The 20,186-nt window shown below is 58.4% G+C and overlaps 2 protein-coding genes and 2 long non-coding RNA genes across 4 annotated transcripts; 3 read left to right on the top strand and 1 right to left on the bottom strand.

Moving 5' to 3' along the window:
• The first annotated feature begins 870 nt into the window (after window positions 1–870).
• On the top strand, window positions 871–9,745 carry Itpka (inositol-trisphosphate 3-kinase A). The gene is made up of 7 exons (XM_004861613.3): window positions 871–1,408; window positions 7,780–7,876; window positions 7,954–8,170; window positions 8,252–8,456; window positions 8,639–8,740; window positions 9,001–9,072; window positions 9,162–9,745. The coding sequence occupies exons 1-7, from the start codon at window positions 923–925 to the stop codon at window positions 9,363–9,365; spliced, it is 1,383 nt and encodes a 460-aa protein (XP_004861670.2). The 5' UTR covers window positions 871–922; the 3' UTR covers window positions 9,366–9,745.
• On the top strand, window positions 1,418–7,773 carry LOC147829005 (uncharacterized). The gene is made up of 3 exons (XR_015449775.1): window positions 1,418–2,525; window positions 3,279–3,508; window positions 4,738–7,773. It is a non-coding gene; the product is annotated as an uncharacterized LOC147829005 (long non-coding RNA).
• An 87-nt stretch (window positions 9,746–9,832) lies between the features above and the next one.
• On the bottom strand, window positions 9,833–17,923 carry Ltk (leukocyte receptor tyrosine kinase). Its single transcript, XM_087207489.1, has 20 exons — window positions 17,463–17,923; window positions 16,711–16,839; window positions 16,314–16,485; window positions 15,762–15,912; window positions 15,536–15,664; window positions 15,187–15,343; window positions 14,926–15,108; window positions 14,051–14,149; window positions 13,486–13,638; window positions 12,987–13,082; window positions 12,545–12,728; window positions 11,933–12,023; window positions 11,734–11,798; window positions 11,476–11,605; window positions 11,282–11,379; window positions 11,071–11,163; window positions 10,872–10,973; window positions 10,617–10,751; window positions 10,456–10,546; window positions 9,833–10,350 (listed from the first exon to the last, which is right to left on the bottom strand). Exons 1-20 carry the CDS (start codon window positions 17,503–17,505, stop codon window positions 10,243–10,245), a joined length of 2,409 nt encoding a protein of 802 aa, XP_087063615.1. The 5' UTR covers window positions 17,506–17,923; the 3' UTR covers window positions 9,833–10,242.
• Window positions 17,472–20,148, top strand: LOC110345207 (uncharacterized). The gene is made up of 2 exons (XR_015449776.1): window positions 17,472–17,612; window positions 17,915–20,148. It is a non-coding gene; the product is annotated as an uncharacterized LOC110345207 (long non-coding RNA).
• Window positions 20,149–20,186: the final 38 nt, after the last annotated feature.

The raw sequence follows: 20,186 nt of genomic DNA, 5'->3' as shown, positions 1-20,186 counted from the left end.
CACATCTTTTTGTTTTGGTACCGGAGATCGAACTCGGGTCCTTTCACTTTCGAGGCAGGTGGCAGAACCACTGAGCTAAATCCCCGGCCCTCAGCCCACATCTTTAACTTTTTTTTTTTTTTTTTTTTTTTTTTTTTTTTTTTGGTACCGGGGATCGAACTCGGGTCCTTGCGCTCTTTAACTTTATTCTTACACAACTCGAGAAGCAGACAGCAGCCCTGAGGGAGATAAGCAGTTCAAGGAGGTAAATGGTGCGTGGAGCCACAAGCCGACTCGAAGCTCCCGAGCTCCGAAGGACGAGGCTAGAAGGAAGGGTTCAGCGCAGCCGGCCAGAGGCCGGATGCAGGCAGAACGCGCGGGGACACTTGGAGAGATCCGGGCCCCGCCTCCGGACCTTGTTCCCTGCCCGCCAGGAAGCGGGGAGCTGCGGGGGTGGGGGTGGGAAGCAGCCTCTGCCCGACCCCTGGTCTCCTACGGTCTTCTACCCGGCGCACACCCTGGGGTGGGGCTTCTTTTGAAGGCCGATGGCCTTGAACTCTGTTGAGACTTGGAAGACTTCGCCTGGGATGCTTAGGACCCGAGGAGCCCGAGGGGCCGGGCTCGGAGCGAGAGCAGCTCCTTCCTGGCAGGGTCCCCGCCGGCGCAGCCGACTGGAGGAATCGTTCCCAGCCCAGCGCCAGGGTGGAGCCCCCTGTCCGGGAGGGCCCGGCCGGGACTCCGGGCCCACCCCGCGGAGTAGCCGGGAGGCTTCCCTGAGGTGCCGGCGCCCGCCCCACCGTGCTCTCTGAAAGTGAAAGGAGGGGGGGGGCTGAGGCGGGGCCGGCGGGAGGCTCCTCCCCGGGCTAGCTCGGGGCGCGGGTGCCTCGAGGCTCCAGTCCCCGCCGCGCCGCGGGCTGTGGGCTCCGTGCGCTCTGCGCGGGGAATGACCCTGCCCGGGAGCCCGACGGGCATGGCGCGGCCGGGGCGCGCGGGGCCCTGCAGCCCGGGGCTGGAGCGGGCGCCGCGCCGGAGCGTCGGGGAGCTGCGCCTGCTCTTCGAGGCGCGCTGCGCCGCGGTGGCTGCCGCCGCCGCTGCCGGGCAGCCCCGGGCCCGAGGGGCCAAGCGGCGCGGGGGCCAGGTCCCCAATGGGCTCCCGCGGGCCACCCCGGCGCCGGCGATCCCGCAGCTGACTGTGACGGCCGAGGAGCCAGACGCGCCCCCGGCCAGCCCCGGGCCGCCCGAGCCGGAGGGGCGCTGGCTCCCGGCTGCGGGCGCCCACCTGCAGCAGCCGCGCCGCCTCTCCACCTCGTCTCTGTCTTCCACCGGCTCCTCGTCTCTGCTCGAAGACTCGGAAGATGATCTGCTGAGCGACAGCGAGAGCCGAAGCCGCGGCAACGTGCAGCTGGAAACCGGCGAGGACGCGGGTCAGGTACCGGCCGGGCGGGCGCGGGTCGCGCGCGGGGGACGCCGCCGGGGACTCTGGTCCGGCCCCAGCCGCCTCCGCCGCCACCCCGAGTCCCATCGTGGGAGGAACCTGCAGGTCGCACGGAGGCTCCAGACCGGCCTCCCGCCTTGGCAGTTGTCACCGGGGGCTACGAAGCGGGGCTGGGGGATTCGGAGGGGCTCAGCCCGGGACGCGAACCTCGGAGAGTCAGGCACACGAGGCTCCCTCCCCCCTCGGCGCCACGGCCCCACCCCCGCCGTTGCCACGGTATCCCGCTCCTGAGTGGGAGTGGAGCCGCTGCCGTCTGCCGAGGGCGCCCGAGTGAGGCGTGGACGCAGAAGGGAGGGGCGCGGGCTGCGAGGGAGCCTGGTGCAGCCCACCTGGGGCTCCCGGCCTGCCCCGCTTCTTCATGCTAATCGCTGCCTCGAGGAGCCTGAATGTTCGGGGCCAAGTTTGACCCTAGAATAACCCAGGTCAGGGTGCGGTGAAGTCATTGCCAACCCGCGCCCCTTAGGGGTGTGCACCTTTGGGACAGCTGTCTAGTACCCCACGATTTTCTTTCTGGTACTAGGAGTTGGACCCAGGAATCCCCAGGCCCCCTTTTTAAATTTTTTATTTTGAGACAAGGTCTAGATAAATTGCTCACGCTAGGCTCAAATTTGAGATCTTCCTGCCTCAGCCTCCCAGAGTGCCGGGATTACAGACGTGTGCCACCACACCCGCTAACCAAAGCTAAATACATGCCTGCGGTCAGCACGGAGTTGCTTATATCCATGTTACGCAAATGTCTTTGGAGCGGGGAGTCCCTGGGCGCCAAGGGCCTCGTGTCCCCAGGCCTGCCCAGAAGGCCTGGCCGGCGTCAGAGTGACAGCTGCAGGTGTGCTCCCGGCGGGACACCACGGGGTGCAGGTGCTGCGGCGCGGCCTGGACCTTCCAGACCCCGGTCCCGCTGCACAGTCGCCTCAAAGCAGGTGTGGGAGGCCGTGTGACCACTGGAAGTAGTTCCGTGTCTCCAGGACCCACCGAGACTTCCAGTACCCGGAGGGCAGCGGGCTTGGTGCTCGAAGAGCAGGATACCACCCACCCGCCCGCGCCACTCCAGGTCCTGAGCCCGTCGCGTCCCTCTGGGGCCACTCCGCCCCCGGAGCCAGTGCTACCAGGGTTCCCAGGGCAGTGGCAGGAGGAGCCTGGAGAGGACCCCTCCCACTCTCCTCATTGGCCGCGCCCTCACTCACATCTCTGACACCTGAGAGGCGGTGCAGGCTAGAGGGCGACCCGGGGTGGGGGTGGGGGGAACAGAGCGCTAGTGGGGACCGGCAGAGCGCGGGGGAGGCCCCACGCGCACGCGAGCGTGCGGTGCAGGCAGCCCCAGCCGGAGCCTGGACTCCGGGACCAGCCGTAGCTGTCCCCAGGACCTTGGGTTTGCCTCTTCCACCTGGAACTCGGGTCCCCAGGCGCCCCAAGAGCAGGACAGATGGCTGCCGAGTGCCCTGCCAGCCCCAAGGCTGCATCTTGCAGGCCTTCCCAACCCCCAGTTTGCTGCCGGGGCCTCCCCGAAGGCAAACAGGCACGGTGGCGCAGATAAGCCCGGGGGTGTTGACAGAGGCTGCCTGAGTCCGAGTGGAGGGACCTCTGAGCGGACTTTGCGCTTCGGCTGGGCCGTCCAGCAGCGGTGCAGCGCTGGCCCGGGCCGCCTTTCGGGCTTCCCCAAGCAGGAAGCAGGCACTTCCGGCTGGAAAAGATGCACTCTTAGCTCCCAGCTGGCCAGAGCCGTAAACCCCAGCCTGGGGAGCCCGAGGCAGGCGAGGCCCTGCCTGCTTCTGCTGGGCTCATACAGCCTTCCTCTTACCCGCAGGAGCCAGCCACAGCAGGGCAGGTGGAATGGGCAGCCTCGCTCCCTCCAGCAGCCTTTCCTCTGGTGGAGGGAAAAGTAGGGACAGGGGAATCCCGACAATCCAAGAAAAGGATTGAGGACTACCCCCAAGGCAGCTGTGGGCCTCAAGCAATTGTTGGGGCGGCTCTAGCAGAAGAGAGGGTGCTTGCCTCTTGCTCATCTGCCTTTCTCCTTTCAGTGCTCCAGGCGAGGTAAGGAGACCTGGATGCCCACCCCTCCTGTACGCAGAACCCCCACACCTCACTTGCCACTAATTATAGAGCAGAATTTAGGTTAACAGACTCCCTTTTTAAAAATCAAATGCCCATGGGAAAGTGAAGTCGTGGGTCACTTATACCTCGGTGCAAATCATTTTATAAATTTAAACTGATTGCTCTCACCACCACCACCACCACCACCACCACCACCACCGGGGGTGCTAGTTTGATAGGACAAGTGGAGCGTGGGGAGGGTGCTGGGCCGGCAGAGTAGCAGGTGAGAGCCAGGCTGGAGTCTGGGCGCAGGACGGTCCAAGTGGCCTGTTCAAGCTGGAGGCAGGCCAGGTCTCAGAGCTGAGACACAGTCCTCCTGCTCAGCCCTGGTCGGCACCAGACGGTCTCACAGTCAGCTCCCTGGCCCTTGGTTCCAGGGTGATCAGGCAGCACCACCGAGGAGGGAAGGCTGGGCCAAAGCAGGAGGCTTCAGCCTTGTTGGCACTAGGTTGCACACTAATATCAAAGTACTGCTTTCCGATGCCCATATAATAAGTTTCACTTGCTCAAAGGTATCTTCCTTGCTGTTGTCCATGAACCAAAGTCCCTACCCACCCACTCTCCAGTGATTCCCCAGGAGCCTTTGTGGCTACATCGGCTTTTGAGGGCATTGTGTTCCCTGGGGAAGGTTAACTCCCTGAGGCAGAAGGTGATGATCCCTAATTGAGTTCTGTCCTATTCGGCTTCACTTCCATCTTGACGATTCCTGGTAAAGGAGTCCTGTCCTAAGAAAGCTCGGGAAGCTGGGTATGATAGTGCATGTCTGTAATCCCAGCACTCTAGTAGGCTGAAGCAGGAGAATTTCAAGTTCAAGCCCAGCTTGACCAATTTAGTGATTTATTGAGACCCTGTGTCAAAATAAACAAAAAGGGGGGTGGGGGTGGGGATTTAGCTCAGTGGTTTCAAAGCCTGCTACGAAAGCACAAGGACCCTAGTTCAATCCCCGGTACCATAAATAAATAAATAGATAAATAAATAAATAAAAGGGGAGGGCTGGGGTTTAATCCATGGGACCAAAAAGAAAGAAGCAAGCTCAGAAGGTGGCTGGGAGGACTCCGCTGAGGTGCTGGGTACAGAGCCTTTTGTTTCCTGCTGTGCTTGGCTCACATGGGACACAGAAGCCGAGTCAGGAGGGTAGATGACCCTGTTTCCCCTCTCTTTGGGAGCAGGGTGATACTGTTATCACATGCAGCTGAGTGTAGCAAATCACCTCAACCCCTCCAGCCGGGCCTGTGTCCACTCCAGCACCTTCACTGCTTCCCCACAACCCCAAGAGAAAGGAAGGTTGCCACAGGTACCTTACTTTGCTGCTTCCTCGTCTACCAGGGTAACTACAGAGCTCGTATCCCTAGGTCCATCCTGGGCCCGCTAGTCCCCACATTCTGTTAACAGGCCCCCAGAGTGCCTGAAGGTCTTCCAGCACTAATCCCATTCCCGAAGTTGGGAGGCCAGTCCCATGTTCCACAGAGCTCAAGTGCGCAGCATCTCCAGCTGCAGATCACTGTACACAGCTCTCACATCCGGTCCCGTGTGACCTGCAGGTGGTGGCATGGACAGTGGAAGCAGCTGGAGCAGTTAGATCACGAGGAGGGCATAGGACTACTAGGAGCTTCCGGTGGAGACTGGGGATCTGTAGGCAAGGAGTGAGCTAATGCTAAGGCCTCCGAGCCATGATTTCCTTCTGGAAAATGGGACTACCAATACTGCCCCACGTTTGCCATGCCTGGGCACCCTCGTCATGGCCCTCAAGTGGGACCAGAGAGAAGGAGATCTAGGATGGTGCTGCTGCTGCTGGTGCTGGTGCGTGATGCACAAATCACTCTCCTGGAATTTTACTTGAAGATTTGGAGGTGGGGAGTTTTATAATAAAACTTGAATTTATTATGCATCAGAATGCAAACCTTGTGTGTATTTAAAGATTTAAAAAGGGAATTTTGAAAGAGATGTCATGCTTCTAGTGGGCTGCTTCTGGCTACACCCCCAGATCCCGGAATTGGCCATGTGATCCTGCCCTGGTGCACCGTGTGGGCACGTAGGTAGGGATGTATGAGCAGCGCTGTCTGAGGGAAGATGAGAAGGTGCCTGGCAGGTCGGGTGCAGGCAGTAACAGTGGCTCATGGTAGGGCAGCCCCGGTGTCCTCACAAGGAAAGGCCCCCAGACAGATGGCTGTGCTTTCTTGGTCTCACTCAGCTACAAAGTGACAAAGCCAGGACTGGAACCCCCTGCTAGATCCCACTCAGTGCTTTGCTCCCACCTCCGAATGGAAAGGCCTTTGTTTGGCCACCTCTTAAGTCCTCCCTCTCCTACCTGAAATTCCTATGGCCTGGCTTCAGTCCTGTGGGGACCCAGGCATAACCCCAGCCCCCACAACTGAAGCGGGGAGAGGTTCCCTTTCTTCAGGGTTCGGTTCATGGTCCCCTGGCTCAAAAGCGAAGACAGCATGGTGGGAGGGAGTGGGAGAGCAAAGCTGCTTAACCCAGGCCAGCAGCAGGCAGGGAAGCAGAGGGGGAAGAGTGCCAGAGAGCAAGGGGTGAGGGACCCAAGGCCACACTTTTATGACCCACCTGACCCCAAAGCCAATCCAAGCTGACACCCACCCTAACTATGCCAGAGTCCCAGGATATTCTTCCCTCCCCTTTGTGTCCTGGGGATTGAACCCAGGGTCCTCCCGGTAAGCTACATCCCTCGCCTTTTCTTGTACTGTAAGACAGGGTCTGACAAAGTCACTAAGTTGTCCAGACTGGGCTTGAATTTAAACTGGTGATTTTCCTGCCTCAGCCTCCCAGAGTGCTAGGATTGCAGGCCCCAAGCCATTTTTTCTGCACACCTTGCCAGGCTGGCCTCTCTACCCTGAGCCTCAGAAAAGGTTGATTCTGTGTTTCCTTGAATAAGAGGAACTGAGGTCCTAGGTCAGTGATCTTTTAGAGGCTGAGTCCCCAAATTGCAGCTCAAAACCCACTTATTTATTGCAAAGTGCCAACACTGGAATTAAACTGGAATGCTCTGCTGCTGGGGCGATGCTGGGGTGACTTGGCTCACATGCCAACAGAGAGGGCTCTGTGGCTGCTACAGCACATGTGCCATAGATTCATCACCTCTGTCCTAGGGGAATGAGTGATCTAGATTTGTCTGGCATCTGCTTCACGCCAAGGAGTGGGATTGGGGAGCTGAGTGCCAGTCACACTGAAGTCTCATTTACTACTTACAACACCAGAAAGTGTAGTTGTTCATATATATATATATTTCGTAGTATCTCACTATGAAGTTCATGCTGGGCTTGAACTCACTATGTAGCCCAGGAGGCCTCAAACTCATGGTGATGCACCTGCTTCAGCATCCAAGTGATGGGATCACAGGCGTGTGCCACCATGCCTGGTCCCTTCTCATTTTGTAGATGAAAAAACTGATGCTAAGGCTTTATATACAAAATTTTATATGCAAATTTTTGCCCCCACCTCAGATCTACCCAGAATTTCCTGGCAGTAGATCTGAGAATCTCTATTAAAAGTCACCATCAGGTAGGTGGAGTGGCACACGTAATCTCAGCGCAGGGGAGGCTGGAGCAAGAGGATCTCAGTTTCACGCCAGCCTGGGCTATACTGCAAGTTCAAGGCTAGCCTGGATTATACAGTGAGATTCTGTGTCAGAAAAGGAAACAACAAATAAGATGTGGTGGGCACGCCTGTAATCCCAGGCTGAAGGCTGAGGCAGAAGGATTTCTTGAGTTCGAGGCCAGCCTGGGCTACATAGTGAGACCCTGTATCAAAAAACTGAATGTGGGCTGGGATTTAGCTCACTGGCTCTGTCATCTGCCTTTCAAGAGCAAGGTCCTGAGTTTGATCCCCTGTACAAACCAAAACAAAAAACTGAATGAATGGGAATTTATTTCAGTGTGAAGGTCCTGGTTCAATTCCCTATAAGGGGGAGGGGATGACCATTAGATAATTCTGGTCCTCACAAAAGTCCCCAGTGGAACAGGCAGTTTCTCAGCAGTGGAGTTGGTGCAAACCCTTCTTGTGGTGATCCAGGGCTGGTCACCCTGTTCCAGAAGCCGGAGTCCCTTGGCCTATCTTGGTGTGCTCCAACCATAAACTTTCCCCAGTGCCTGAGGGGTGAGCGGAGCACAAGGCCCTAGTGGCTTCCTCCAGGTCAGGTTAGGAGTGCCTGAGTCCCTGAGACGCTACCTGCAGACTGGACCCATTGCTTTCAGAAAAGCCACTGGCAGAAGATCCGAACCATGGTGAACCTGGCGGTCATGAGCCCCTTCCGGAAGCGCTACTCCTGGGTCCAGCTGGCGGGGCACACGGGTGAGCAGGGGCGCGGTGGGCAGTGGGCACAAGCGGGCAGGCTGGGCAGGGCAGCCTTGCTCACAGTGCCCTCGCAGGGAGCTTCAAGGCGGCAGGCACGAGCGGGCTGATCCTGAAGCGTAGCTCGGAACCGGAGCGCTACTGTCTGGGCCGATTGATGGGGGACGCGCTGCGCAGCTGCGTGCCCACCTTCCACGGCGTGGTGGAACGCGATGGAGAGAGCTACCTACAGCTGCAGGACCTGCTGGACGGCTTCGACGGACCCTGCGTGCTGGACTGCAAGATGGGTGTCAGGTGTGTGAGGCCCAGGTGCTGACCAAGTGGGCGGTGGGTGGGGTAGCTGCACGCCCTCATCCCCCTGCCCGTGCCCCACAGGACTTACCTGGAGGAGGAGCTGACCAAGGCCCGGGAGCGCCCCAAGCTGCGCAAGGACATGTACAAGAAGATGCTGGCAGTGGACCCCGCGGCGCCCACTGAGGAGGAGCACGCTCAGCGGGCTGTCACCAAGCCTCGCTACATGCAGTGGCGGGAGGGCATCAGCTCCAGCACCACACTTGGCTTCCGCATCGAGGGCATCAAGGTGGGCCAGGGCCCTTCATCCTGCCCCGCCTGGTCCCTTGCTCCACCCACCCCCAGCCCCCACCCCCCAATCTCCTTGTCCTCCAAAGCTAAGGTCTTTCTTGCCAGGAGGTATGGCTGCGCTTGCCAGATCCTCTTTCCCAGGCGGGCCAGGCCCTGACACGCCCTACCCACTCCCTTCAGAAAGCTGATGGCTCCTGCAGCACTGACTTCAAGACCACAAGGAGCCGGGAGCAGGTGACCCGGGTTTTTGAGGAGTTTGTGCAAGGAGATACGGAAGTGCTGGTGAGAGCCTGAACCCGGAACCCTGAGTGCTGAGGTGCTCGACCCCAGGGCGCCTCCGCTCATCTCTCCTATGTCCTCGTCCCAGGGCCTCCCCAGCGTTTATCTCGATGTGTTAGAATTGCTCTGTGCCCCTTCCCTCTGGGCCCTGCCCCGTGAAGGCCTGGCCTTTCCTCACAACCAAATTTGCCAAGCTGAAAATGCATGGTGGCTGCAGGGTCTCCCTTAGCATGCAGGTAATCTGCCCGCTCTGTCCTGTCTAGAGAAGGTATCTGAACCGTCTGCAGCAGATCCGGGACACCCTGGAGGTCTCTGAGTTTTTTAGGAGGCACGAGGTGAGAGCCCTGGGTGGACTCAGATGCTGGGGGTGCGGCCTGTGGGGGAATCCTCAGGAAGGGGCATGGCCTGACTGTGGGGCTCGCAGGTGATCGGCAGCTCCCTCCTCTTCGTGCATGATCACTGCCATCGCGCTGGCGTGTGGCTCATCGATTTTGGCAAGACTACGCCCCTCCCAGATGGCCAGACCCTGGACCACCGGAGGCCCTGGGAGGAGGGCAACCGAGAAGACGGCTATCTGCTAGGACTGGACAATCTCATTGGCATCCTGGCGGGCCTCGGGGAGAGATGAGGCCGGGCCCTGTTTCTACATGGGCCTGCCGGTCAGATATAGGAACCTGTGGCTGTGAGCCCACAGTGCATGCCAGCAAGACCGAAGCCCGCTGGGTGGGCAGTTACTTGGTCCTGCAGGGCCAGGTGCCAACCACTAAAGGGTGCGTTGCCAACACGGGGAGTTGGCCTCAAGCAAGCCCCACATTCACAGACCTGGATGACAATCATTTAGAGGTGGGGAGGAGAGCAGTGGGCTTCTGCCTCAGCCCAGCTCTTCTGAGGGGACTCTGCATCTCTCCAGAGGGGCCAGGTAAAGAATTCCCTTTCACAAGTCCAGCCCTATTAGGTAGCATTCCCACACTAGAATGGGCCCCTTCCCAATAAAACTAAAAGACCTGGCTTCTAAGACTCAGGCTCATTCCCCCCCACTCTGGTCTCCTCCTCTTCAGCTCTGGACTCCTTCACATCCACGCAGATGATGGCAGGTGAGAGAAGAGTTTTTATTAGAAACATCTGCAGGGTCGGGGGCTGCCCGGGTGAAAGTCCCTCATGGGAGAGGGGAATCCAGGACTCCCTGCTGGTCCCTGGGGCTGTTGCCAGCGTGGAAAGTCCCGTGTGGCCAGGACCACCCTGAGACAGGCTCAGGCATGCCTCAAGGCTGCAGGGGATGGAGACTGGGGGATAACGAGCCACGGGGGAAGCCCAGGAAGGAGTGCAGGAAGCGCCTTTGCTGAGAGCAATGCTGGCCCTTTTGGGGTCTAGGAACCATAGGTGGGATTCCAAACGTTCTGAAGTTGGAGGCCTCTAGGTTTGAGGGGCTTGAGGCCAGAGGACAGCCAGTGGCCAAGACGGCTTCCTCCCCAGCTCTTCCGGGTCTTTGGACTCTGGCCCTGGGGCTATGGGGACCTGGGATCCTCCAAAGACCTGTTTCCCAGCTCAGAAGCCCCTTCCTCCAGAGTGGGCCCCAGAGTCACTGGCAGGGGGGAATTCAGCACATCAGGGTCCTGTGATGGGAGGATGGGGAGTAAGAGGTGATAGTTATCTTATGGCTTTCTTCCAGACCAGCAAGAGATGGGGCGAGGGGCCCAGGGAGGAGGGGCTGGGCACACCTGAGTGCAGTACTGGAGGTGCTGCAAGATGCTGGCAAAGCTGGGGCGGAGCTCAGGCTGATGCTGCCAGCACTGGGTCATGATGCGGTACCTGGGGAGAGGCATGAGTTCGATCTACCCAAGGACAAGGGACCTCCCATCCCAGGCAACTCGAAACTCACACAGGCCCCGGACAGCCCCGAGGGGCATCCAGCCGGCTCCCTGCAGTGACAAAGTCCAGGACCTCCATGTTGGTGCGCCCAGGGTAGGGCACATAGCCCAGGGAAAAGATCTCCCAGAGTAGAACCCCAAAGGACCTACATCACAGGTGAGGGCAACAAGTGAAGCCCATCCGTCATACGCAACCTTCCCTTCCCTCAGATGAGGCAGGAGGAGCCTCTGGGTAGGACGGGGACAGGGGGACGGTTTGCTATCACCAGGAGTCTGTCTTGGATGTGAAGATGCCCTCCAGAAGGGCCTCAGGGGGCATCCACTTGACTGGGAGGAAGGCTGGGCCGCCCCTTCGGTAGTAACTGTCCCTGCAGGAGGGCGGAGCGTAACCATCCAAGTTCAAATACTCTCAAAGTGCTGGTGACCCCTGGGAGCCCAGTCTTCCCACCTCCTCAAGCTCCCTACCGGTAGATCTCTCTTGCCATCCCGAAGTCCCCAATCTTAGCCACTCGGCCAGGCCCAGTGCAGCTCAGCAGGCAGTTCCGGGCAGCAATGTCCCTGCAGAATGGGCCAAAGAAAACATTGCCAGAACTCAGAAGCTCTGGCCCTTCCTGCTGTAGCTCCCTGACAGTTGGGTGCAAAGGCTGTTCGCTGGGCATTGAGCTGGGCTCCCGACCTGTGGATGAAGTGATTCTCCTCCAGGTAGTGGCAGCCCTGGGCTATGTCCCAGGCCAGCTGCAGCAGGTCCTGCATGGCCAGAGGTGATGGCTTGCCCTGGGTCAGACAGAGAGTGTGGCAATCCATGCTGATCTTGGGACACATAGACAAGATCTCTGATTTAGAGGGGACTGGGGGCTGAGAAGGGCTCACCAAATGTGGCCGGCAGTTGGTCAGGAAAGTCCTCATGTCCCCTCCAGACATCAGCTCCAGAAGAATAAGGCGTGGCACCGCCCGGAAGCTGAGCCCCACACAGCGCACGATGTTCTGGTGGCAGAGCTTGCTGGGTGGGTGGGGGCACATCAGGAGATAAGCAGGTTCCAGACTGCACACACTGCACAGGCCCTCTCGGCCGCAGGGAGGAGAAGCCATTCCTGCGGTGGTCCCAGGGTCCCCCCCGCCCAGGCCCACCTGATGATGTGCACCTCCATGAGGAAGTCCAGCTCCTCCCAAGGAGAGCAGAGCTTCCGCAGGGCCTGGGAGGAAAAGGGCAGCGATCCTGAGGTCCACTGGACATTTGGGAGGGCAGTTAACCCTCGCTCTAGGGGCCATTCTTGTCTCTCCATAGTGCCCTGGCTCCACTCCCAGCAAGAAGTTCCAACCCCCTCACCTTGACAGCCACCCGCAGTGGGCTGGGCTCCCCAGGAAGGCCAGTTACCAGTCCCTGGTACACCTCCCCAAAGGCACCTTGGCCCAGAGCGCTGCAGGAAGACAGATTGGGAGTGGGTTAGGACCCTTTCCTTTGTTCCACTGTGTACCCTATCTGAGCTCTGTGCAGCATGCATGTCCAGGGCAGAAGACCTGCAAGGGAGAGAGTACTGGCTCACAAAGCCAGGGCAAAAGGGCTGAGCCAGGTGGGAGACTGGGATGGGCCGAGGGAGGCAGCTCTGCGGCTCCAGAAAAAGTCACATTCCAAGGTCCCTACTGGGCTGGGGATTTAGCTCAGTGGTTTTGCCGCCTGCTGCGCAAGCCTAAGGACCCGAGTTTGATCGATCCTGGTAACAAAAAACAAACAAACAAAAAAACTCCAGGTCCCTACCATTCTAGAACTGGGCCAGAGAACTGACCCTGAATAAGATGTTTCCCCTTGGCACGTGTCTAATGCTCCATCTCCCTAATGTGAAAGGTTTGACTTGGATGTTCATTGGGCCCCACAGAGCAGGAGCAGAAGGTAGGTGGGGATTCATAGTGCTTAGGTTCTCCAAAGAGGTGGGGGACTCACCTGAGCAGAGTGACATTGGCTGGGGAGACCTCAGGGAGCCCAAAAGGCCAGGACTGGGCCTGGCCAACCTGGCAGTAATAGGAATTGGGGGCTGTCCTGAGGGCAGAGGTTTGAAGCTTGCTCAGTTCAAGCTCAAGGTCCCACAGCCTTCTCCCCCACAGGCCTGGCCACTTCTTCTGGCTCACTGGGAGAGGGAAGAACAAAAACTTGCCTTTTTCTGGCCATCAGGCTGGCCTGCCTCCCACTTCCTGGGCACCCATCCAGATGCTCATTCAATGGAATATTTTCCCCAGGCCTCCCAGCCACACTTAGAAGGCCAGAGGAGTCTGCCGCCACTCTGTGGGGCAGGTGTCCACCTCCGCTGGGGCCCCACAGCAGCCCACCACAGCTCATGGGAGAAGGGGCAGTCTCAAATTGCCCACGTCTGCTGGATGCTCCATACCTAGGATCAGGACCCCGCAAACCATGAGGAGGCTCACTGTCAAGGCTGCTGTCACAGCCACCATCAGAACCAGAGGGCTTGGGGTCCTGGGCAGGTCTAAGTGAAAGAGAGACCCCCAGAGGGCAGCTCCCCTCTATCCCTCCAGTCTTGACCATCATTGGAGACGCAACTCAGTTACACCCAAGATGACATCCCCAATTCAATTGTGCTAGATAAAAAGCAACGTCTCCCTTTTGAGAACCCTAAACACTTGATAGCTCCCATAGCAACTGCCATTTTTAGACATGTATCTATACATCTACATCTAAACACCCATCTCACCTCCCACACTAGCCGGCATGCTCCTTGAAGGCAGTGTGCACCACTGCACCTCCAAGCCCCTGCTCAGCACCCACCTATGCCTGGCCAACAGCAGGCCTCGGTACCATCTTTCCCAGTGCCCACGACTCCTCCCAGCCTGTGACCCAGGAGTCAGACCCTGGGCTAAGGTAAGACATACCCATACAAGTGATGTTATCCACAGCTAGCTCCATGCCCTCTGGGCACACACACGCAGCCAGCTGGAGCACTGCCTGCCACTGGCAGTCTTTCAAAGGGCAATGACTGCAGTTGGGGTGCCTCCGGATCTCCACTTCTCCATGGCTCTCCGTGACTGAGTAAAACAACCGATAAGGTAGGGTGTTGGGGGATAGGAAGTAGGGACTGGGTAAGGGACATACATGTTTTTTCTAGCTACATGGTTAATTCTAGCCCAGGAGTTTGGGGCAAGCAGTGCCAGGGACACAGGATGGTTGGAGAGCCTAGGGACTTGAGTCCAGAATCCCCCTTCTGGAACTACTGAGCCCCCAGGTATTTGAAGAGACTCCATATTGAGGGGGCACTTGACAAGCGCTCCTGAATGTCCCATACTGGCATCTCAACAGAAAGGCCCTTCCCAAACGCATCTGTGCTTTGTAAGAACCAGGCAGATGACAGTGCAGACCTGGTGGCTGCCATGGAAGTAGGCATAGGTGCAGGCATGAGAAAGGCTGGGCCAAGCAGAGAAGGGGAGGTGGGGCCAATACCTGCCAGAGGCTGCAGGTAGAGCTCACTCCTGGGGTGTATGAACGACACCCCATCTTCCCCATCTGCCCAGGAGATGTCAGTCGCTGAGGCATCACCCCCTAGAAATTGAGCGATGGAGGGTTTGACACAAGAAGATGGAGTAGGCATAAGATAGGGGCACAGCTGCCTCACTGCTGGGAGCTGGCTTCTGAAGAGTGGGGAGCTTGCCCTTCCCATAGGAAACCCAGTGTGGCCATTTTTGGCATTGCTGGGCAGGTGCCGTGTGTTCACCCAGACGCTGAGGGGCTGAGGGCTGGGCAGGGTGAATCAGTTAGAACTTGAAGGCTGTTGCAGGCTGGCTGGGACAGCCCTCCCTGAACCCTCCAGGTCCAAGTCCTCAGCTAGGAAGTGAGAGAGCCCAGCGCACACACACATTCCATTTCTCTGAGAATGGAGGTGATGTGCATATGCTATTATTAACTATTATTAGGGTACATCACTATGATGTACCTTAGATCTCTTGAAACTTCTGAGGTTTGTGTGCTCCGACTGGATATCTCCCAACCTCCCCGCTCAGACTGGCATTCGTTACAACTTCTTCAGCTGTTCACACACCCCACATTGAGAAGTACCAACTCAAACAGTCAGCTTGCTAACAGCCAGCTCTAAATCCTTCCTACTGCTGCAGAACGAGGCGAGGACTTGTGGTGGAAAGACCCAGAGTTTAAATGAAAATTCAGGGTGACCCGCCTGTCGGTATGATTCACCGCTGACTTGACCTTTACTAAGAGCTACTGCTCTGGGCTGGCACAGATGAAGGAGGGTCCTTTCCCCCTGTCCTGAGAGCTCTGACCTCTGGTCATCCTCAGGGCTGCCCACCCCAGGGCGCACCTACCCCGGTAGCCGCCGCCGCCGCCGCCCGCCGTGCAGGCCCCGCCGCCGCCCCCGAAGCCGCCGGCCGCGGCCCAGCTAAGCGTGTCCCAGGCCTCTGCGCAGCCCTGGCCGCCCTCGGCTCCCTCCTGCGGCGAGCGGCCGGTCTGCGGGGAGGGGGCCCGCGACGTCCAGCCGCCCCCGCCACCTGGGGAGCGACAGAGGACGGCTGGCAGCGCGGTGGAGACCCGGCACCCACCCTGCCGCGGCGTCCTCTCGGCCTCACCTGCGGCCCCGCCTCTCCCTCCGCTCCCGGGCGCCTCCGTGCGGTTCTCCAGTCTCTCGAGGGCGGCCTGGGGGCGGCCCCTGTCCCGCCGGCTCAGGTAGGCGCGACCACCACCGCCGGCCGCCACCAGCAGGGGCTCCAGCTCGCCCACGCGCCGCTGTGGGGCCGACGGGGTTCAGGGGCGCCCTCTGGCCACAGGGGAGGACAGGAGGACCGAGGGACCCCAGGAGCGCGGGCAGAGCCGGGACAGGGGACCCAGGAGCCAAGGGACGCTAGTTACCCGGGCGGGGCCAGGTAACCCCAAGAGCGCAGGCGGAGTACGCGCAACGGCGCTGCGGGCAGCACGTACCCGGAAGACGTAGGTGGCGCCCCCGCCTCCTCCGCCCCCGCCCGCCCAGCGCTGCGACCCCAGGACGCTCTCGGTCGCCTCCGTCGCAGCGTGCTTTCCGAGGCACACGAGCTGGCTTTCCGGGCTTCCCTGCAGGCACCGGGCGAGGTTGGCACGACCTGGTTTTCTCCGCGCAGTGCCGGGCGCCCAACCCCATCCAGTCCCACCTACCCGCCGCGCAGCTCACCCCGGGGCAGGCGTCTGCCCCCTGCTGTCCCACCAGGATGAACAGCGTCTCCCCACGACCAAAGGAGAAGATCGCCGACAAGAAGACTCCGTGCGCCCGCGGCAGGTGGCTCTGGGCGCCTTTGCCGCCCGCGGCTCCATAGGCGGAGATCCTGCCGAGAGAGGGTGCTGGGTCCCGCCCCGCCGCCCCGAGGACGGGGCGGCGACCTCGGCAGCTCTAGAACTTTTGATCCGAGAGCCTTACAGACTTGCATCCGACTCTGAAGGGATGGGAAACTAGGTTTGCACATCAAAACCATTAGATTTTACGCAGATTCCAGGAGAACTAATGGAGATGCCGGGAAGTTCAAGCCCCCCTTGGCGCCGCCCCTGCTCTCAGGCTCCAGGCCCTGAGCTCGGCGACTGTCGCCGCCCTTCCCGTGGCCCCACTGAAGGAGGACACTCCAGGACGCTAGGAATGCGCCAAGACCGATGTGGCGGGCACGTGGCCTGCCTCCCCGACTGTAGGACTTCGATGGTAGGTCACCGCCAGGCCGCGTGGGCAGGCACTCACATATAACGCCCGGGGCCCGGCGCCCGCCACAGCTGCACGCCTTTGAGCGGCCCAGCGTCGCCCACCGACACCACCACGCCGCTCCCCGCGTACGCCCTGTCGCACTGAGCTTGTGTGGGCCCGCGCCGGCCGCTGGCCCCGCAGGTGGTGAACAGCCAAGGCCCCTCGGTGCCTGGGAGCAGGGAGGGAGGAAAGGGTCGTCGAAGTCCTGACGAGGCCTGGGCGTCTGGGCATACTGAGCAAACAATCCCAGGACCAGGGATTTAGCTCAGTGGTTCTGGCACCTGCTTCGCAAGCTCAAGGTCCTGAGTTCGATCCCCGGTACAAAAAAAGAAAAAAGAAAAGAAAGAAGGAAAGAAAAGAAAAGAAGAAAAGAAAAGAGGGGCCTGGAGCTCACCTAGAGGATTTGGGGAGCCGCTCGGCCGGTCGGTAACTTTCGGGTCCCAGGGGCTGGGAACTGGCAGCAGAGGGGGCGAGCGTGGAAAAAAAGGCTCCTGAGCCCCCGAGCTGGAGCAGAGAATGACGCCTGAAAGGTGGCAGACAGAGGGATTACGAAAGGGAGCAGGATGTTAAATGTTGAGAGGGCAGATAAAAGGGACCGAAACAGGCAGGAGGATTGCAAATTGGAGTCCGGTCTGGGAAATGTAGTGACTTAGTGAAACTGTCTCAAAAAACAACAACAAAAAAGGGGATGTAGCTCAGTGCTAAGGCTCTGGGTTCAATCCCCAGTATCAGAAAACACACGAACAACACACACACACACACACACACACACACACACACACACACACACACACCTGCCAGCCTTTGCTACTCCCAGCTTCACCCCTGACGCCCCACAACCAGTGCTCACTCGAACGGGGAAGTCAGCTACCACGCAAGGCAGTCGCGGAAGCCTCCCGCTGACACCCGGCCAAGGTGCCCCTTCTTTCCCCTTCCCAGGTAGGCAGAGACCCCAGGGCCTGTCCCTCGGATTGGGGCGCACCCGGCAGCTCTGCAACTTACACCCCACGAACAGAATAGAGAGCGTGGACGCGAAGGTCTAAGGCTCTTGGAGACACCACAGCGACCTCTGCACTACCGCCGTCCCTGAGCCTAGGAAGCTCCTCGGGCTGGCGGGTTCCCAACCACCAGGCACCCCGCACTCACCTGCAACTCCGAACCACAGCAGCAGCCTGCCCCAGCGGCCCATCGCCCCTTCCGCGCCCGGCGGAGGCTGCGAGGTCAGAACTCGCCGCTGAGCGCCAGGCTGTCTGCTAGATGCCTGAAGCCAGTCGACTACGCCCACTCCGGACGCGGGTGAGCTCGGAAGGGGCGGGGCGAGAGGCAGTGAGGGCACCCGGGGATCTGTGGCTCCAGCCCTCTGACCTGCTGCTGGCTGCCCTAGGATTTGGCCCGGGTGGGCTTGAGCAGGGGAGGTGGTTCCCACACCCTACTCCTTTGAGGCTGCACCCTGGGAAGTGGCCGGGTACACCTCAGGCACTGGGCAGGGATTTGCAGGTTTCTCGGGCCAGATGGGTGTGTGCCTCCTCCCTGATGGGGGTGTGTTACCATGCATGGGAAGTACTATTTAGTCTTTTCAGGGGCTACTTTGATTGCAGGCAGAACCTCCTGGACACCCTGAGAAACATGAACTTCTGGGCGCTGTCTCGTTAATGCTGTGAACAATTTGTGATGGGGAAGAAGCCTAGAGCAGACGTCGGGAGATCTGAGCATCAGTGCTGGCGTGCCTGGTCACGGCTGAGGTGCAAGGCTGAACAGACCTCTCTGCGCTGAGATGGAAACCCCACCACCTTTGAGATACGCTGCGCCTAGGCAACCGGAAGGGCTAGTTTCCGCCTTTGTTTTGTGTATGGGGTCCTCAAGCTTTTTCTCAAAATGCCCTGCCCACAAACACTGGGGAGTGAACCCAGGGTCTTTGCAATGAGCTATATTCCTATCTTAAACAAACCAACATTGGAGAGAGGGTCTTGGTAACTCACTGAGTTACCCAGGCTGGGCTTGAATTTTCAATCCTTCTGCCTCAGGCTCCATGACTGCTGGGATTACAACCATGCTTTACCCTGCCTGGCTTCAAAATATGAACTTTAAAGGGTGAGGCTTCTGTTTAATATGAGACCTCTGAAAACAAGTTATCATAGTTACCTGATAGAGTCTGAGTAAATAATGGTAGGTGGGCCAGGCATGGTGCAAACACCTGTAATTGCAGCTACTTGGGGGGCTGAGGCATGAGGATTATAAATTCGAGACCAGCCTGGTCAATTTAGCCAGACTGTCTCAAAATAAAAAGGGATGGAGATGCAGCTCCGCACTCCCTGGGTTCAATCCCCAGTACTGAGGGGAAAAAACTAGGGGTAGCCACAAGAGTGCTTCAGTAAAAACTGGTACTCGGGGGCCAGGGATTTAGCTCAGTCGTTCCGCTGCCTGCCTCGAAAGCGGAGGGACCTGAGTTCGATCCCTGGTACCAAAACAAACAAACAAACAAAGCTCGTACTCAGCCTAGGTACCTGCAGACATTCCCTGATGAGGCAGACTCACTTCACAAGGTCCCAGTAAACCAGTTCTCAAATTGTGGTTGGACCTGGATAACAACACCAATATCACTTGGGACTCATTAGAAATGCAAGTTCTGGACCCCATTCCAGATGCATTGACTCAAGCCAGGCATGGTGGCACACACCTGTAATCCCAGCACTCCGGAGGCTGAGGCAGGAGGAGCTGAAGGCCAGCCTGGTCTACCTAGTGAGTTCAAGGCCAGCCTGAACTACATAGCAACATCCTGTCTCAAAACACAAAAACAAGGGCCAAGGATTTAACTCAGTGGTTTTGTCACCTGCTGTGCAAGCACAAGGACCCGAGTTTGATCCCCGGTACCAAAAAAAAAAAAAAGAAAAAAAAAAAACCACCACAAAAACAAAACAGATGCACTGGCTCTGAAACTCTGGTGGTAGTGCCCAGCCATCGGTTTTAATATGTTTACAGGTGATTTTTGTCATGTAAGCTTGAGGACTCTTGCGAATGCAGATATAGCAACTGCTTAATTTATTGGACAGTTCTGCATTCAGCAATTCCATCTCTGAAAAGTGGGCTCTCCTTACTAACAGGGCCAGATCTGGCACACTGCACTCACTCTGCAGATACATGATGGTAATTCCACACAGCAAATGACAGTGTAAGCCTAAATGTCAGAATTCAGACAAAAAGGGCTGGGGATTTAGCTCTGGTTCTGCCACCTGCCCTGCAAGTGCCAAGGACCGAGTTCGATCCTATACCAAAAAAAAATCCATGAATTCAGACAAAAGAATGATCCAGAAATTTCACCAGAATGAAGAGATGAGCCAGTTAATGTTCTGCTCTATTCCTTCCAGCCCTGGTCCTGCAGTGGGATGGCGGTGTAAGACAGCTATGCACCAGGCTGATGTCTGACTTCATGTCTTGGAGCACAGGTAGTGGAAACAGGACTACAGATGTTGCCTCTTGAAGAATGTCTATGCTCTGAGAGAGAGTTCTTCTGCAAGTACCCCATTCCCAAAAGCATCACCCTGGCCTGGCTCCACTAAGGAACCAGGACCTGCATTCTTGCTGTGCTCAGCTGTGGACTCAGCTTTCACCTCCCACTGATTCTTCTACCACCCCTCTCCTCCTTGGGATAAACTACCCTCTCCATACCAGCTCTGAACAAACCTGACTACAATCAATCCAGCTGGGTATGGTGGTGCACTCCTGTAATCCCAGCACTCAGGAGGCTAAGGCAAGAGGATTGCCACAAGTTTGAGCCCAGCCTGAACTACATATCAAGACCCTGTCTCAAACCGCCCCCCCCCAAAAAAACCCCCCAAATAAAACAAAATCATTCTAAATCAGCTGGGAGAC

This window comes from Heterocephalus glaber, unplaced genomic scaffold (genome assembly GCF_053883595.1).
Source record: "Heterocephalus glaber isolate CG9 unplaced genomic scaffold, H.glaber_assembly_v1.0 deba00000809, whole genome shotgun sequence".
NCBI classification, from domain to species: Eukaryota; Metazoa; Chordata; class Mammalia; order Rodentia; family Bathyergidae; genus Heterocephalus; species Heterocephalus glaber.
Note: the sequence above shows the minus strand (reverse complement) of the source record. Positions and strands in the feature narration are given on the sequence as shown.

Bases quoted from the DNA above. Each gene is read 5' to 3' on its own strand.
- Itpka (XM_004861613.3), top strand. From the start codon at position 923: ATGACCCTGCCCGGGAGCCCGACGGGCATGGCGCGGCCGGGGCGCGCG. The intron at 1,409-7,779 runs GTACCGGCCGGG...CATTGCTTTCAG, and splicing joins CCGGCGAGGACGCGGGTCAG to AAAAGCCACTGGCAGAAGAT. The intron at 7,877-7,953 runs GTGAGCAGGGGC...GTGCCCTCGCAG, and splicing joins CCAGCTGGCGGGGCACACGG to GGAGCTTCAAGGCGGCAGGC.
- Ltk (XM_087207489.1), bottom strand. From the start codon at position 17,505: ATGGGCCGCTGGGGCAGGCTGCTGCTGTGGTTCGGAGTTGCAG. The intron at 11,606-11,733 runs GTGGGCCTGGGC...CCACCCACCCAG, and splicing joins ATGGAGGTGCACATCATCAG to CAAGCTCTGCCACCAGAACA. The intron at 10,752-10,871 runs GTGATAGCAAAC...CCTGTGATGTAG, and splicing joins ACATCCAAGACAGACTCCTG to GTCCTTTGGGGTTCTACTCT.